We start from the raw sequence: 17,500 nt of genomic DNA, 5'->3' as shown, positions 1-17,500 counted from the left end.
CACGAAGGCGTAGTTTCTCACTCCCACTTAAAGGTGTGACCACAACGGTCATGCAATGCAATGCGAGAAGATATATGCATAAAAACTTGAAACGATTAAAGAAAATAGGAATAAAATGATGAAAACAGTACGAAAAACGGGTGAAACGCAATGAAGTGATCGTATATCAAAACCAAATTCTCAATTTTTGAAAAAAGACAAAAGTTAATCAACTTGTGGCTTGACTCTCTTATAAAATTCCCCAGTGGAGTCGCCAAGCTGTCGTAACCATTTTTTTGAAAAAAACGGGTATCGACTTGGAAAAAAAAATGAAAACAGAAGTCGCCACCAATCTTTTTAGGTGTGATCGGATCACCTTAAGTTAATCATTTTAATAAAAGTTAAGATTTACTAAAACGATAATTTTTGGTCTACGAAAATCAGAAAATGAGTTCGGGAGTCGGTTACCCACGAGGAAGGATTAGCACCCTCGATACGCCCAAAATTGGTACCTAGTTGATTAATTAGTGTCTTAGTGTCGAAAATTTGAAAACTTGAAAGAATTTAAAAGACGATCCCTCTTTGTAAAGAAAATGCTCAAATGTTAAGGACATTCTCGTCTCACAATATAAAATGTCACATCCAGTAAGTTAGGACACGACATCTTGAATTTTCGAGAACGAGCTTGCCTTTTATATAAAAATTCGTGTATTTCAAAAGGTTATTCAGTTAGTTAAGGTGAACGAGGAAAATCGAAACCTAGTAAGTTAGGGCACGTTTCCTCGAATTCCCAAACACCGAATATTGCCTTTACTTGCAAAAATCTTATTTCGAGGTAACAAAATGCCATACCCAGTATGTTAGGGCACAACACCTCGTATCTCCGAGAATAAGCATTTTTCAAAACTCATGTCGCGATTTAAAAGAGTATTCCGTTATTTAGGTTAAAGGAGAAAAATCAAATCCCAATAAGTTAGGGCACGATTGTCTCGAATTACCAAATACGGAATATTACTTTTATGAAAGAATTATTATTGGGTTGGATATAATGATAATAAAAATAATATTAAAGTAAAGTAAACAATAATACTATATATAAATATATATATATGTATATAATAGAAATAAACACTACTATATAATAATAATAATAAATATAGAAATACAAAAAGCAAATATAATAAAAATATTAAATTAAAGTAATAAAAACAATACTATATATAAATATAAATATATATATATACATAAAATATACACTAATATATAATAGTAATAGTGATAGCAAAAATAATGAAAATATGAGTAATATTAATAATATATTAGAATACAAAAGTAAAGTAATAACAATAGGGGTGATAATAATAATAATAATACAAACAATAATACATATATATATAATAATAGTAGTTAGAAATAAAAAATAATAAAAGTAACAATAATGATAGTAATAATATAAATAAATATGGAGAGGGCATATATAATATAATAATAATATAAATAATAATATATACATGAGAAATAATAATAATAATATAAATAATAGTAAAAATAATAAAATAATAAAACAAAGCTCTCAACTCTCTTTCTCCCTCTTTTCTAAATCCGGCCGTTGGTCCGGCTTTGCTTCGGTCATGGACCCCCACGGGCCGCCATCGGCGCCACCGTACACGGCGGCCGGACCTCAAAAAAACCTTTTTCGGTAATAAAAATATAGGTAAGCTTCTTACTTTTATTTTTACTTTCGTATAAAAAAACAAAATAAAATTGAAAGGAAAACAATAAACAAACAAAGAACTAAAGATGAGAATAGACAAAAGAAACCTCTTTTGCTTTGATCTTTGATTAATCTCCAAAAACTAGCCTTTCCAAGAAACAAAAACAACCTTCTTTCCAAAAAAACAAAAAAATACCTCCAAAAAAAAAAAAAAAACCTCCTCCAAAACAAAGAACAATCCTCCTCCAAAAAACCAAAACCCCCCTCCCTAAAAACAAAGTCTTGAATGGCTTTTAGAGCCAAATTTTACAAGTGGAGTGGTTGGGGTGGTTTAGGTGGCCAAGGGTGGTGGAGTTGGTGGCCAAGGGTGGTGGAGTTGGTGGCCAATGTAACGCCCCAATTTTCGGGAATCCTGTGAATGTTGGCATAGGTTTAATTATGTTAGTGGGCCTCTAGAAAGCCCAAGCTTAAGATAGAACCCGGCAATTTTAGTTAATTTTTGTTCCATAAGAAAAAGGGGGTGAAAATTATGAAATAGGACCTATGTGAAAATGTTTGAAAATGCTATAGGCTAAATTGAAGTGGCCAAATAAATAGGAGTGCAAAATAGAAGGATTTGCATGACAAACCTCCCATTTTACATGAAGTGGCCAGCCATCATGGTGTTGTAGACAAAATGTACACTTGATATCCATAATTTATGGTACAAATTGATACAAATTGATAATAGGTTAGGTAAATGTTCCATGATAATAGGTTAGGTAAATGTTTCATGATAATGGGTTAGGTAAATGTTTCATGATAAGAATTTCATGTCTTTTGTATTAAAGAATTAAATGGATGAAATATGAAGTTTTATTAAAGAAAAAGGGGTGAAAAGAACAAAGTTTTGTCCATCTTTGTTCATCATAGCTGAAAGTTAGAGAAGAGAAAGGAGAGGAGAAAGCTCTTGAGTATTTGGTCATTAGGAGGAGGAAAATTGAAGGTAAGTTCTTGGTACCTTGCTTCTATTTTGAGGTTCATGAGTTCTTCTTGATTCTACCTTAACTCTTGAAGTATATTTTGATTTTTAGTTGTGTTGTGAGCATTTAGTCATGAATTAAAATGAAGGAAATGGTTGTTGTTTCATGTTCTTTTGATGAAAAATGGAAGATAAGTGAAGTTGAGCCAAACAAATGAACATGCATGTGCCTTAGATGCTAAAGGGAAAAATCGGCTAACATGTTGTGCTTTAAAATGATGAAATGGAGATTATACTTAAGTAAAATCATAGATATGTGATGATTGATTGGTGATATACATGTTTAAATAACATGCATGCAAGGTATGTGTGAAAGAGTGATTTGGTAATAAATCTGCTTGGGACAGCAGCAGTAACGTGACTTTGGAAAATCACCATAAATTGTGGGAGATGAGTTAGAAGCTGCATAAATTATGTAATTAAAGCTTAATGAGTCTAGTTTCAAATGGAATAAACAAGAACATATTTTGAATTCTGTACAATGAGAAATTTGATTCGTAATGAAGAGTGGTCAGATTAGTCAAACAGTGAAACATGTGAAACTTTAAGAAATATCTGGTATTGATTGGCCAAACCAAAAATTCTGAAAATTTTATGGATAGAAGATATATGAGTCTATTTTCAGGGAAAATTAACGGCACTTGATTTCGAGTTTCGTAGCTCCAGTTATAAATAATTTAGTGACTGTTGCTCAGGAAGACAGCTTGCAGTGAAATTATGATTATGTGGTAAACATTGACAAAAAATTGTTAATGAGTTGCTTATTGTTTTCTTATAAGCTTACTATGATCTGTAGGTGTGGTTGGCCGAATATTGTAAGGGGTTAATACGTAGTTTGTATTTGAATAGTTAGATTAACGTGTTAGTAATCCAATTGTAGGCGGTTCGTGTGTGGATCTCGTCGAAGATATCGTCATAAGCATGTGTGTAATCGACACCCTCTCATAGACTAGATTGGCAAAAGCGAAATGCCGAAAAGTCGGTATTTTGGGAATTTATGAGTGTCGAATGCTCGTCAAATAGTTGGATTTGTATATTTGGTAATCTAAAGTAATAAACTGCAGATGCGCGATTTAGTACATTTTGATAATTTGGGCTTAATGGGCCAAAGATCGAGTTCATGGGCCAACGGCCCAATTGATAAGTATGTGGTAAGTGTTCGATAGTACGTAAATAGTTAGGATATGCATGAAAACGCTAAAAGTAGCTAAATTACTATAATACCCTATGTATGAAAAATTATTGTTATACCCTAGGCGTAAAATTACCGTTATACCCCTAGGGTTAATTTTGACCGAAAAGCATGACGATCCGATTACGTATGATGTATGCCATGATTATATATCATTGCATGGGGACATGGGTTATATTATGGAGGAAGCGTTCGGTGGCTATGCCACAAATATCGATCTGGTGGCTCGCCACAAATATCCGATCCGTAGCTCGCCACATATATTCGTTTCGGTGGCTCGCCACGATTATCTCAGATCTGGTGACTCTGTCACATTATCTCATTCGCAGCCATGCTGCAAATTCGTGGTGTGTAGCGGTTGGGTGGGTCGATTTGTCTCCCCACACGGTGTAAGGTTGGTACGGGGGTGTATACGGTTGGATATGGTTGGGTTTCTGCATAAACATGTAATATTTGTTCTGTTCTGTTATGGGCCTATGGGCTTTATTTTGAATTCTGTTCTGGGCTAAGGCCAACTTATTCTATTTCTTTGGTTTAAGCTGATATAGGCTATGGTTGGGTTAATTTACACACTGAGTTTCCCCAAACTCACCCCTTTTATTTTCATCCACGCAGGAAATCCCCAACCATAGTGGGCTTGGAGCTGTGAGGGAATTCGGAGTGGCCACCCGTTCTGAAAGTTTGATTTTCTTCTGGTGAACTGGACATCCTTTTAATTACGTTTGAGGTTTTGGGCTTTTAAATGTAATAAGGCCGCTTATTTATTTTTGATGGTTTTTAATATGTATTATTAAGATAGGTAATACTTATTTTAACTGTTGAAATTGGATAGCTTTAGGGCGAGTTTTCAAAAACAATAGTTGATTTCAAAATAACACGACAACAAGCAAAGCTTCCGCAATGAAAGTATTTTCCAAAATTAATCACTTTTCCCAAAAAATGACTTAATCGAATCGGTTTCCTAGAAATATCCATGACGTTAAGGTGTGGCAATGGCGGTATGCATGTCTAGGATTGGATCCGAAGGAGCTTGGTACTTAGCGATCCGATGGACTCACCACCTCTTTTCGGTTTCCTACTTGGTGCATGACTTCCATTCACTTTAACCCTTAATGAATTAATCTTTTGAACATCAAGTACGATTTTCTGGACTTAGAATGGAATTTTTTTTTAACATTTTTGATGTGGCATGCCGGATCCGGCCATAACTTCTGGGCCGGGTTTGGGGCGCTACAGCCAAGGTTTTTATTTATTTATTTATTTATTTTTTTGTGTTTGAGTTGGGATTAGGTTGGGCCAAAATTAGGTTTGGGCTTGTAACTGGATAATAGGCTAGGTTTAATTCAGGTTTGGTTTTATTGGGTCCCGGGCAAAATTTGGGTCTTACAATATATATCAAGTTTACCATTAAGCCTAAACTTATACTTTAACCAAAGCCCTATAAGATGACGCGGTTGTTGAATACATTGAAGATGACGAAATGTCCTTTGGGGGGGGGAACCAAAAGTAGGCACAAGATTCTTGCAGAATATTCATTTACGTATATTTCTCAACAAGGACTTTATTGAATAAAAATAAAAGAATAGAAGCTTATTTAGCTAATTAAAAAGTATAAGGATTTATTTTAACAGCCAACATTTAATTAATAACTTTTAAATCATAATTTATCTTTTGTATTTATTTAAATGACGGAAAAGGAAGAAACGAAATAATTAAAAATATTTATTATAAAATTTAAGTAAATATTAATTATATTTGTTAAAAAATTTAGTTTAGAATATTATTTATTATAAATTTTCTTTGAATTTATTTTTAAAATGGAAAGGAAACTGATGAAAAGAAAATTTTTAAAAATATAAAAGATAAGAAAAATTAAAAGACTAAAAACATAATTTGCACTAGAAATTATGAAGCTATACCAACTATCTCTAAACTTTGCTTGAAATTACATTCTGATCACCCAATTTTCAAAAGTTACATAACAATAATGGTAAAAAAGTAAAAAGTCTTTAAAATAAATAAAAATACATTGCAACATGAAAAAACAAGAATTTTATAGCTAATTTTTCCCCATCCAATCTCATAAAAAATCACAGTTGAACTTTCATATCACATCCCAAAAATCAGGTTAGTAAAAATTGGGTTAATTAACCAAGAATGGTCACGTCCAAATTTTTTTTTACATGACCTTAGCACATTTGATAATAAATGAATATCAATTATAGTGATTGAGTAGTGGTGGAGCTGTCCTTAATGATCTGAGTTTAAATTTCTTCCCTCTCGTTAATTTTTATTTGGTGCAAATTTGTTTTAAACCCTTAACAACGGTCATTCCATGTTTTTAAATATTTTCTGATAAAATAAAAACAATGAACTGAGTGGTTAAGTGCTTAGTTAGTTTCCTAAAGGCACTAGATTTAAGTTTCCTCATTAACATCCTTTAAATTATTATTATTATTTTTTTTTGCAATTATTCCCATGTGGTTAATGTGCTTAATGTGCCTTTTTTAAAACATTTCTTTCTTTTTCGACTCATTAATCTAGTTATCTTTTGATAAATCCCTTGACTCCTCGTTTCTTCATCAAAACGAATCTTTGATCTTATTGTGTTGACCAAGTAGTGTAAGTATAAGAGTAGTGCTGTAATCATCCTCTTCCCTTTAATCCCCTTCCTAACCGAATGGTATAGTGGTAATTGAGATTTATTTCTCCTCATGTATTAATGCTTGATCCTTATGTTTATTGAAGGGCCTAACAACAATCCAGGAAATCACTAGCGTCTGAGACGAAATCATTGATCCGAGTATTAGATCATAGGACAAGTAAAGTAGTGAGACTTAACTTATATTATGTATGATGCTTTTGATAAATCCTAACTTTTAATCATTGTTTGATTTTATTAGATAAAACTTTTGGGGCTAAATCTAAGTGAGAGTGTTCATAAGGAGCGTTTCACATCAGATCTACAAATCAGGTATGGGTTTTAACGCTAAACAAATAAATCTATGTTTTTTTATTGTTAAAATCATGATTATTTAAATTATGATTAAATGTGGAAATTATTGTACCCTTAAAGTGAGATAAGTCATTCTTGTGGATCAAGTATCTTTCTTAAACCGTACACTTGTGAAAAGCATGTTCTGTGTTATTGATGTTTGTTAATAATATGAAAATTTGTACATCTCATTCTCATGTTATGTAATTATTTGGCATATGTGATATTCATATGAAAATAAAATGTGAAAATTTGGTACCTTGAGTACGTATGTCATTTACATGTTAAACATGCCTATATGATTTCAAGTGTTTTGGCCATATCACATGCATGGGGTGGGATATGTTAAAGGTAGGAGCATATGTGTAGCACCCCTAACCCATATTCATCGCCAAAATAGGGTTACAGAGCATTACTGGACTTATTACTCAAACGAACATACATTTCTCATACATTTTTTTTTCATTCCAAATAAAAATCATTCATATCGTCCCTAATACGAGCCTACGAGGCCCAAATCATGCATTAGAAGTGGTTCGAGACTAAATCAATAACTTAAGAAATTTTTAGAAAACTTAAAAAAATTTTCAAAATACAAGGGACACACGCCTGTGTCACGGGCCGTGTGGACATTCAAAATAGGATCACATGCCTGTGTCCCAGCCCGTGTAACTCTCTGACTTGGGTCACACAGCCAACCACATACTTGTGCAACCAGCTCGTGTGCCCTTCGAAATGGCCTCACACGCCCGTGTGCCAGGCCATGCCAAAACTGTAGGGTATACTAACTTATGCCACACGGCCAAGTCACACACTTGTGTGCTGGGCCATCTAGAGCATACTGACTTGGCTTCTAATTAAACACTAGGCGACACACGACCGTGTCACCTAACCGTGTGTCACACATGGCTAAGACACATGCCCGTGTCTCTACTCGTGTGGACAAAATAGACTATTTACCAAGCCATCTTGCTCACTCAAATTTCACTACAGCAAAATTGACTTTTAGCGACGTTTTTTTAGGCCTTTAGCGGCGCTTTTAAGCGCCACTAAAACTATTCACGGCGTTTTTGTAAGCACCGCAAAAAACCTTTAGCGGGGCTTTTCCAGCAAACGCCGCTAAAGGTCATAAAAATTAAAAAAAATATATATTATAAAATATTGTAAAAGTCCTGAAAAATATAAAAAAAATTAAAATTCATTATCAAAATATTGAAAAGAATAATAATCTATGATATAAATACATCCCGCCAAACAAAATACCGCACTTATCATACTACACCAGAAATATAACAAAATACAAATAGAACAAAATAATGATAGAATGCACACTTTAAGATAATCAGTTAGCTTAAACAAGTCACTATGCATGAATTCAGCTAATCCTGGACTATGCATCCACCAAAAACTCAAACCTGAGAAAAAAGAAAAAAAAGTTAATGAATGACACATATAACATCAAATTAATAATAAAATATGCAATTAACAAGCCAATATTAACGCCACATATAACATCAAATTGCACAACTTAATATACTCAATACATTAGCAGAAATAACATCGCATTGAACAATGAATTTAACACATTCAAATAGATCAATTTTAAGCTCACTAATGGTTAATTTAGCATGTGAACAGCATATAAATGTTTGCATTTACAGCATGGTTTAATCAACTTCAAGCAGGGAATTAAATGCTGTAAATTTCCAGCATTCAAATCATATATGGACAACATTAATATGACATTTTCGAGCACTTTGAAGACACATTTGGAAAATTTGAAGAACCATTAATCATGTTATTAATCATGTTATTAATCATATATGCAAGAATTAGAATTTGTTTCGACAAAAGACCATTTAGAATTATACTTTTGAATCATCTTTTGCATCAAGTGAATTATATGCCCATTTACATGCAGAATTTACAGTATTTACATGCATCAACAACATTAATGATATATCTCATTACATGCAGAATTTACAGTATTTAAGCTCCTTAGAATTATACTTTTGAATCATCTTTTGCATCAAGTGAATTATATGCCCATTTAGAATTTAATGCCAGAAAATGAAACAATGTACCATTTAGAATTATACTTTTGAATCATCTTTTGCATCAAGTGAATTATATGAATTATGATTACCACATCCACAATGTTTGGAATGGAAACGGATTCTAAACATATCAATGTTGGATATGATTAGATGATACCTTCTCCAGAAAGCAAAGTGCAGATAGACCAGCCGTTTGATTGAAAGAGATGTCCACCGGTATGTCATTCACAGTGCATTTCACTATTTTAACCTGAAATCAAATTCCAAAATAACCGAAATGAGCTCAAGATAATTTTAAGGCATATTTGCTGCTTACGTACATATACTAATATGCAATAAATACCATTTAACTGCACGGGAACAACGACAAAGATGCAGCTGAAAATTTAATATCAGTATAATAGCACAAACAGAAGTTGTTGCCAAGTGCCCAACAGCATATGACTTATGTGGATTAACTCTACCTCTTAATAGCATATAATTTTTAGTTAACTTCAATTTCGAATTTAATTTATGGATTAACTCTACCTCTTAATAAGGAAAAATTTTCTGAGATTGTGTTAGCAATAATTATATTACTGCTGCAGTCAGCAAGTCAGATATTTTTTAAAAAATATAACAGTTTAATAATTTTTCTTCCTTTTTCCTGGAAAATTCAGGAACAAGCAGCATTAAAAGAAAATAAATATTAATTAGTTGTTGTTGCAGCTTTCTTAGATACAAAAGAGGGTTTAATTGAAAAACTTTTTTTTTTTTTTGGAAATATTTATGAAAAATATTTTAGAATTTTATCAAATAATATTTAAAAATCATAAAACAAACTAAAGTTAATCAAAATAATACCTAAAATTAATATAAACTATATGATTAAAACAAGAATGTTAAAATCATGATAATATAACCAATTTATTGTAAATTACTTTGATATCAAAGTAATTTACTCAGATAGTGATTATGGTAGACTTGGATGATCGCAAAAGCACTTTTAGATATTTATTCCATATTGGCTTTGCAACATTTTCAAGGTCATCAAAGGAAAAACAAACAATAGCACTCTCAACATTTAAAGTAGAATATATAGGTGCTTGTCAAACAATTTGGTTAAAGAATATTTTGAATGAATTATCTCTTACACAAAAAGATTTGGTTAAACAATTTGGTTAAACAATTTGGTTAAAGCCTCTAAGTCGTTTTATATAGCCTATATACATACACGTTTAGATGTGTAGTGTGTATAAGTGAGCAAAGAAAAAAGAAGTATAAGTGAGAAATAGATATTGAGTGTTGAGAAGCATAAGAAATATTAGCCGTGAGAGTGAAAACTAGCAGCAGCTAGGAATTGTGAAAACACAAAATATCAGTTTTGGATTAAATAGCGATGCGAAGAGCAACAAGAACGGAAAAAGATACTTACCTTTTTCTGCATATACTCTATTTCAGCAAACAACAGCTCATTCTTCTTATACTGGAAAAAGCAGTTTCACTCGCAGCACTAAACAAGGTTCATTACGCCCTTTAACAGGACACTCTTTGTCATACTTCTCTTTCTTCTTAGAAGGCCATAAGGATTTCACAAAATTAATCCCAGCATGAGTACTCTTGATTTCACAATATGGAGAATCAGTCTCAATCATCATTCTTTCAACAGGTATGCCCCTCACAACATCAAGATTTTCAGCCATCTTCAGAGAGCATCCATTTACACCTGTAAAATAACCAAAGCTAAAAGACTCGCTAGGTCTACAGGAGCCCAATATATCTATAGCAATGAATGACTTCAAACAAGAAGGAAATATCATTTCAATCAACTTGTTTGACTGAGTGAAGAAATGTAAGTGTGCTCAAAGCTATCGCCTGAATAAAAAGACAATAGTTGGAAGATACAAGGTAGCCAGCAGATGCCATATCACTGCATGCATAGCAACAAGACCTGTTTGGTGAAGATGGCGTGTATAAGTTGCATTCTCACCTATATACATGTTATGAAATGAGAGAAGCTTATCACGGTCTTCAGCACTACCGGTAAATGAATGAGTAACCCCACTAGTGAACCTTTCAAAGTGAAAAAAAGAAAATAGCAGACTTCAGCATTTACACGTTAACTATAAACCAATTAACTAATATTCTTTTCATATTCAAGAACAAAGATGGTTTACAGTGCTAGCAGGCACAAAAATGAAGAGATTTTCACTAGTGTAGGAAAGATTCAGAAATCTAACTTGTTAATATTTCGTTCCATAATTTCACAGAAATCTTCTGCAGCTGCACGCATATGCAGAAACATGGGCAGCTTTGTGGCATATGCTAATTCAAACTGCTTCTCAAAATACCTAGTTTTGGCAAAGAAAAGTTAGAAATGTTTAATTATACAGAAGAAAACAAACAAATATAAAATAAGAGAAGGAGCATAATCCTTTCTCATGGCAGCCACTTACTTCTTTTGAACTTCTGGTGGGCAAAAGTGAAGCCTGTCATAATCCAATCCACATTCACCAATTGCAACCACCTAAGTTAAGGCAAAATTCATAGTATCTAACTATAGTAAGACTAAGATTACAATCCTGATAAAATGTAGATATGCAATAGGTTACTAGATCTTTTTGGACCTATATAAACTGATTAAAAGAAAACTACTTTATCCTAGCAATTAATAACATAAATTACGTTATTATTTTTCCTCCAACAGAAATCCTACATACATGCTAGGGAAACAATTAAATGAATGAGAAGGTATGAAGAAAGTACATATGAAAAGAAAGAAGGGAAAACAGAGCACTAGTATGTTCTAAGATCTTTCAATTGTCTAAACAACAATTCTGCACAGAAAGCAGCTAACAGCTGAAATTCAAACATCTGAATGTATAAATTTCCACAAGTGTTCACATCTCACATCAACAGGCCAGAATGAGAATGCAAAATCTAAAATGTCGCTAAATTTAAAGTTCAATGACCAATAAGGAAAACACACCTTCCCTTTTTGAATTCCCTCCTTAGCCAATGCCAAAAGAGCTTGAAAATGTTTTTTAGGATCCCCACTCTCTTCAAACTCCTAAATAAAATATATGAAGCCATGTTGACAAATTTTGCTGACAAACCACACAGTTAAACATGTAATCCAAAAACAAAAGGACCAAAGACAACGTTTCTAGAAATAAGACTAACCTTGCATCTAGTTGGGTGCACTCCAACTGTGCAGAAAAGCCTCCTTGTAATGAATATCAAACCTTCGACAATGAGCAAAACACATTCTAAAGTAAAATAAAAGGCAGACGTGGCAACAAATAAAGCACTATAAATAGACCATCAGTTTCTGCAATAGCAAGAGCTTCCTTTGACTCCTCAAGGGAACCACCAGTAACCTGCACAACAAATCTATTACCATGAATTATACATTTCCATCAACATAAAAAATTGAAACTCAATGGACGTAATGTTTGTCTCCAAATATTTCGAGGAATATCTAAAACAACAGCAAGCGGATTCTTTTGCTCCGAAGAACCGGGTTGTGGGTTATGCTCAGTACTAGCAGACATAGCTCTAACTTTTGCCAACCTCATTCTTAGTTTAGGCGGAAGACATGGCAAAACTTTTGGAGAAGAATGCGGGAGGGTGGTCAAAGTTGAAGATGACAAAGACGGGCATGCTAGAATCTAGACTAATGTATTTCCAACCATTTTCAGAAATTGCAAAGCTAAAACGCTATGAATACTTCAAAACCCGAACTGCTAAGAATACTATCCCTTTTAGCTAAATACAGGACGAAACAATACAGATTCTCTCTAAATGTTCAGCAGCTAAGGCTTCCATTTAACTGAAAGGCAACACAATTGAAATTTAATCAGTTGAACGAAGAATCCATTTTTTCCAATACAACATTGAAGTTAAATTATATACTTAAAATCCATCAATCACGCTTGAAAAAAAATCAAATCAGGTTAGTGACTCTTCGAAATAGCATTAATCACCACCACTTAAAGGAATGAAATTAAGAAGCAAAACCTAGGTTGAAGTTGAAAGAAACAACTCCAGTATCTATTATATTCAATTCATTGCAGTTTAAAGGGAAAGTGAAGAGAAAGAAATCGCGAAGGGGGGGAAATTAAGTCCTTAAGACAGAAAGAAAATTCATCAATTTTTTCAACAGTACAATTAGAAGAAAAGTGACTGTAGTTCATAAGATATTACCAGTTCACTAATAGGAAGTTACGAACCTAAGATTTCACAGTGAGAAGCAGAAGTAAAAAGAGCGATATTCTTGAAATTTTCTCGATAACCAAACACATTGAAAAGAAGATGTAAGGTTTCGTGAGTGAAGAGTGAGTACCTTCAGAGCTGGCTAGGGCTTTTCCCTTCACGAATCGAAGGCCGTAGTTCAGACATTTAACTGATTCTAAATACATAGATGAGAAAAAGAGGGAGTAACGAGAGGGTAAGAGTGAGCGGTATTTTGATTTCCCCTTTTCTGGGTAAAATAATGGCTCTTTGTATAGCTTAATTTTTTGCAGCATTTTTAGTATAAACGCCACTATAGTTTAGTTGGTTAAGTTTGCTTGCTCTTTATCTTAGTACCTGGGTTTAAATCTCGTTGTTAGTAATTTTGAATCTTTTTTGTACCCCTTCGTACCTTGCTCTTTTTTGTACTTGTATTTATTATTTTTAATCAATTAACTCTTCAATATTACATTAATATATATTATTAGTACAATAATATAGACGGATTGACAATTTGAGCTACATATTACGAATACATTAACATTAATATACTGTGCACATAATACATTAATATATATTATTAGTACAATAGTATAGAAGGATTCACAATTGATATACGGGCACATACATAATTTGAGCTACAATATTATGAATATTAAATCGCTAAAGCTAAAATTTTAGAATTGTTGTATAAATTTTAAAATTTAATAAGTGTAAAGGATAGGTGCAATAAATTATACATTATACAAGATTTGTGTTTTTAAGATATTATTAGAATAAAAAATATATCTTATACAAAAATAATGATTGGTACTAAAATATACAAAATCTCGCACATAATTCATTCCTTGTTTCATTGTAATAATCTTACAATGGTATTTCTATATATTCATTTTTTTGCACTTCAATTTTGTTTTCCTCTATTGTTTCATGTTCACTTGAATGTGTACATTTGTCCACTTCTTAATTGTTTTGTACCTTTGAAAGTTTATCTATTATCTCTTAAATAATTTAAACTATAATCATAAGTTTAATATATTCAAATTAAGATTATCTCTTTTACAATTATATAAGAAATCATTTAATATATAAATTAAAAATACTAATTAATCTAAACCTAAACCTCTTAACCCTATCCCATAAACACTAAACTCTAAACCCTTAACCCTTAACCCCAAACCCTTACACCTTAAACTCCAACCCTAACCCTAAACCCTAAATCATAATCCCTAAACCCATAATTCATCATAAACCTTCAAATACTAGTTAACTCCTAAACCTTAAACCCTAAACCATATATCTTAAACTATAGTTAACTCATAAACCTTAAACCCTAAACCATATATCTTAAACCATAAACCATAAACTATAATGATAATTAATTCGATATTTTAAATTCAATACTATCTCTTTTACGATTATATAAGAAAATATTTAATATATTGTATAACCATAAATTTTAATAATTATTGTTTTAGGGGTTATAGATTAGTGTTTATGATTTTTTGGGTTTAGGGGTTATATGACTTTTAGTGGCGTTTTACCAAAAGCGCCGCTAATGCTCTGGTTTTTAGCGGCGTTTTACCAAAAACGCCGCTAATGCTCTGGCTTTTAGCGGCGTTTTTCCAAAAGCGCCGCTAATGCTCTGGCTTTTAGCGGCGTTTTACCAAAAGCGCCGCTAATGCTCTGGCTTTTAGCGGCGTTTTACCAAAAGCGCCGCTAATGCTCTGTTTTTTGCGGCGTTTTAGTAAAAAAACGCCGCTATTACTCTATTTTTAGTGGCGTTTTTGGTAAAGCGCCGCTATTGCTATGTGTTTTACAATTTTTGCGGCGTTTTTTGATAAAACGCCGCTAAAGCCCTATTTTCCTGTAGTGTTTGCATTCACCTATACAAATCATATGGCATATAACATGGCATAAACATACATTCAAACCAATCTCAACCAAGCTTAATTCATGCTAATTCCATACCAACAACCACGAGACACTTGTAACACCCTTAACCGTATCCGTCGCCAGATTAAAGTTATGAGGTATTACCGATTAAACTTTATTCATACAAATATTAATTATAAATTTCAAATCAAAATTCAAATCACATATAAGCTTATAACTCAATTCATTATCAAATCTTAAAAGAAATTTAAGACACACAATACATCACAAATAATGCATAATCTAAAATGTATGTACAATTTAAATATTTACTTCATACACGAAACATGGAACATATCTATGGGTTCATTATTAATCATTTGGCTTGAGGTATACATATGTCACGTGTATGCATAGGTTGCATTAAATGAAATACATTTCATTACTTTTTTTTTTTATTCCGTTAATATGGCATTACTACTTAAATTATTATGTTATTCACAAGTAGTACAATAAGGCAATCTAATTCACTTTCTAATTACTTATAAACGTATATGTAACTGAACATGACCAAATAAAACTATAAGGCAACTTAAAATTTCAAATTGATGAATCATCATCACATAAAGAACGCAACATTTATTACCAAGCTCAAACACCCTTTTTTTTTTTTTTTACCATTGGGCATAAATCTCTCAAAGAACACTAATGGTAATTTAATATTATATCATGCAAAAATTCATTAAATAATCAAACTGGCAATAAATTGCAAATAACAATCCTTGCACACACTTGATTTATGCACGCATGTCAAATAATTAATCAAAACAATTTTAACATGTATTTAATAGAAGTTACCTATCATCACCGAATGGTAGTACTCAAATCTAGGTTTACTAATAATTATGCCATGTATTTACGAATCTAAACCCAAGCATAAGAGTAAATTCACATATATATATTTTACCTTAACTCAGACATACTCAAATTAGTATAATAAGCTTATGATCGAATTTATCATATCACTTACTAAATTATAATCCGACTTTGATACACAATCACATAGCATCACTTATAAATGTTTATAAGTTGCGGCACATTTCTCCATACGTCATGCAAGGTCATTATCCTAATTCAACATTTCAACACGTAACTCATACTATATCCATCCATGGCACACAGCATATGAGTCAAAATGAACTTATATCATCATCAATCTAAAACCGAACACAAGAAGAGTAACGACCACAACCCAAGCGCAATCAAAACCAACTTAAGGAATTTAGCCATTTTCTCATGGCTTGTATATACATTCATTTTCAAAATATTTAACTCCAAAACCAGCCTATACATGCCATAATTCAAGTTTAGTTCAAGGTACCACAGCTGTAGATAGTGTGATGATCTTGACTGTCGATCCCCGAACTTATAGCTTGACTTTAAAATCTATAAAACAAAATAGATATAACACAAAGAGTAAGCTCTCGGAGCTTAGTAAATCATAAGCAATTCAACAACTCAATGATTCATTCAACTTGACTAATTTAAACTAGAATTATTACATCAATTTACATTCACTTCCAGGCACGAATACATCCATATAACTTATATATAATCACATACATTTATATACAATCATATATTCACTTTGTCCGAACGCTTGCAAGATCAAAATTTACAAATCATTATCTTGTTTTCAAGGCTGAATAATCACTAGGTTCTTAGTTCATATATTCTTACATACACAAACTCAAAGATCATAGTATAATCTTATGTACTTATATTATTCACATGACCGAATGCACATAAGTTCTCATATACAAAATTTACACTTATTCAACAATGTGCAATAGGTCAATTACACTTACCTTATTTTTGTTAATTATTGGTCTAACTCATACCTGGCCATTTAGCTCGTATCATAAGTTTCATACACGATTACCTTTGCCCGATGAACCATTCGGAATCGGATAGGACACTCGGATTATCACATATATCGTACAATGCCAACGTCCTAGACGTGGTCTTACATGTAGCCACATACCGATGCCACTGTCTCAGACAGGGTCTTACTCGTAAGCACATATCGAAAACGCAAATCGATGCCATGGACTTACTTGCACACATATATCAGAATCCTATGTCATGACATATGTATCCTAGCTATTCCTAAGGTTCATACAGGGCTTTCGGACGTCGTAACACGGTCGAATCGAATTTAGAAACGAAGTGACCAAGCCTTTCCATATTCGGCTATATCAAATATAAACTTCAACATTTCATAACAGCATTAATATTTAATATTTAAATACAATTAAACATGTCTATTTGCTTGTAAACTTACCTCGGACGTCGTAGAACAGGACAGGGCTGCTAGTCGACAACTTTCATTTTTCCACGGTCCAAATCCTATTTCTTTGGTTCTTGATCTAAACATAATCAAATTAAGCTCATT

At 32.5% G+C, this 17,500-nt stretch overlaps 1 protein-coding gene and 3 long non-coding RNA genes across 4 annotated transcripts; 1 reads left to right on the top strand and 3 right to left on the bottom strand.

Moving 5' to 3' along the window:
* Positions 1–1,568: 1,568 nt before the first annotated feature.
* On the bottom strand, positions 1,569–1,957 carry LOC128283610 (uncharacterized). The gene is made up of 2 exons (XR_008274000.1): positions 1,801–1,957; positions 1,569–1,659 (listed from the first exon to the last, which is right to left on the bottom strand). It is a non-coding gene; the product is annotated as an uncharacterized LOC128283610 (long non-coding RNA).
* A 514-nt stretch (positions 1,958–2,471) lies between these two features.
* On the top strand, positions 2,472–4,670 carry LOC128283609 (uncharacterized). The gene is made up of 2 exons (XR_008273996.1): positions 2,472–2,678; positions 4,522–4,670. It is a non-coding gene; the product is annotated as an uncharacterized LOC128283609 (long non-coding RNA).
* Positions 4,671–8,081: 3,411 nt separating this feature from the next.
* On the bottom strand, positions 8,082–12,261 carry LOC108465621 (uncharacterized; the record flags this gene model as incomplete). The annotated part of the gene is made up of 8 exons (XM_053024819.1): positions 8,082–8,316; positions 9,116–9,208; positions 10,373–10,663; positions 10,928–11,010; positions 11,178–11,288; positions 11,394–11,464; positions 11,927–12,007; positions 12,121–12,261. Coding segments are annotated over 6 exons (732 nt in total), but the record flags the coding sequence as incomplete, so codon positions are not given.
* A 200-nt stretch (positions 12,262–12,461) lies between these two features.
* LOC128287965 (uncharacterized) lies at positions 12,462–13,504 on the bottom strand. Its single transcript, XR_008278656.1, has 2 exons — positions 13,283–13,504; positions 12,462–12,769 (listed from the first exon to the last, which is right to left on the bottom strand). It is a non-coding gene; the product is annotated as an uncharacterized LOC128287965 (long non-coding RNA).
* Positions 13,505–17,500: the final 3,996 nt, after the last annotated feature.

This window comes from Gossypium arboreum, chromosome 2 (assembly GCF_025698485.1).
Source record: "Gossypium arboreum isolate Shixiya-1 chromosome 2, ASM2569848v2, whole genome shotgun sequence".
Classification (NCBI taxonomy): domain Eukaryota; kingdom Viridiplantae; phylum Streptophyta; class Magnoliopsida; order Malvales; family Malvaceae; genus Gossypium; species Gossypium arboreum.
This window is presented reverse-complemented; position numbering and strand designations above follow the sequence as displayed.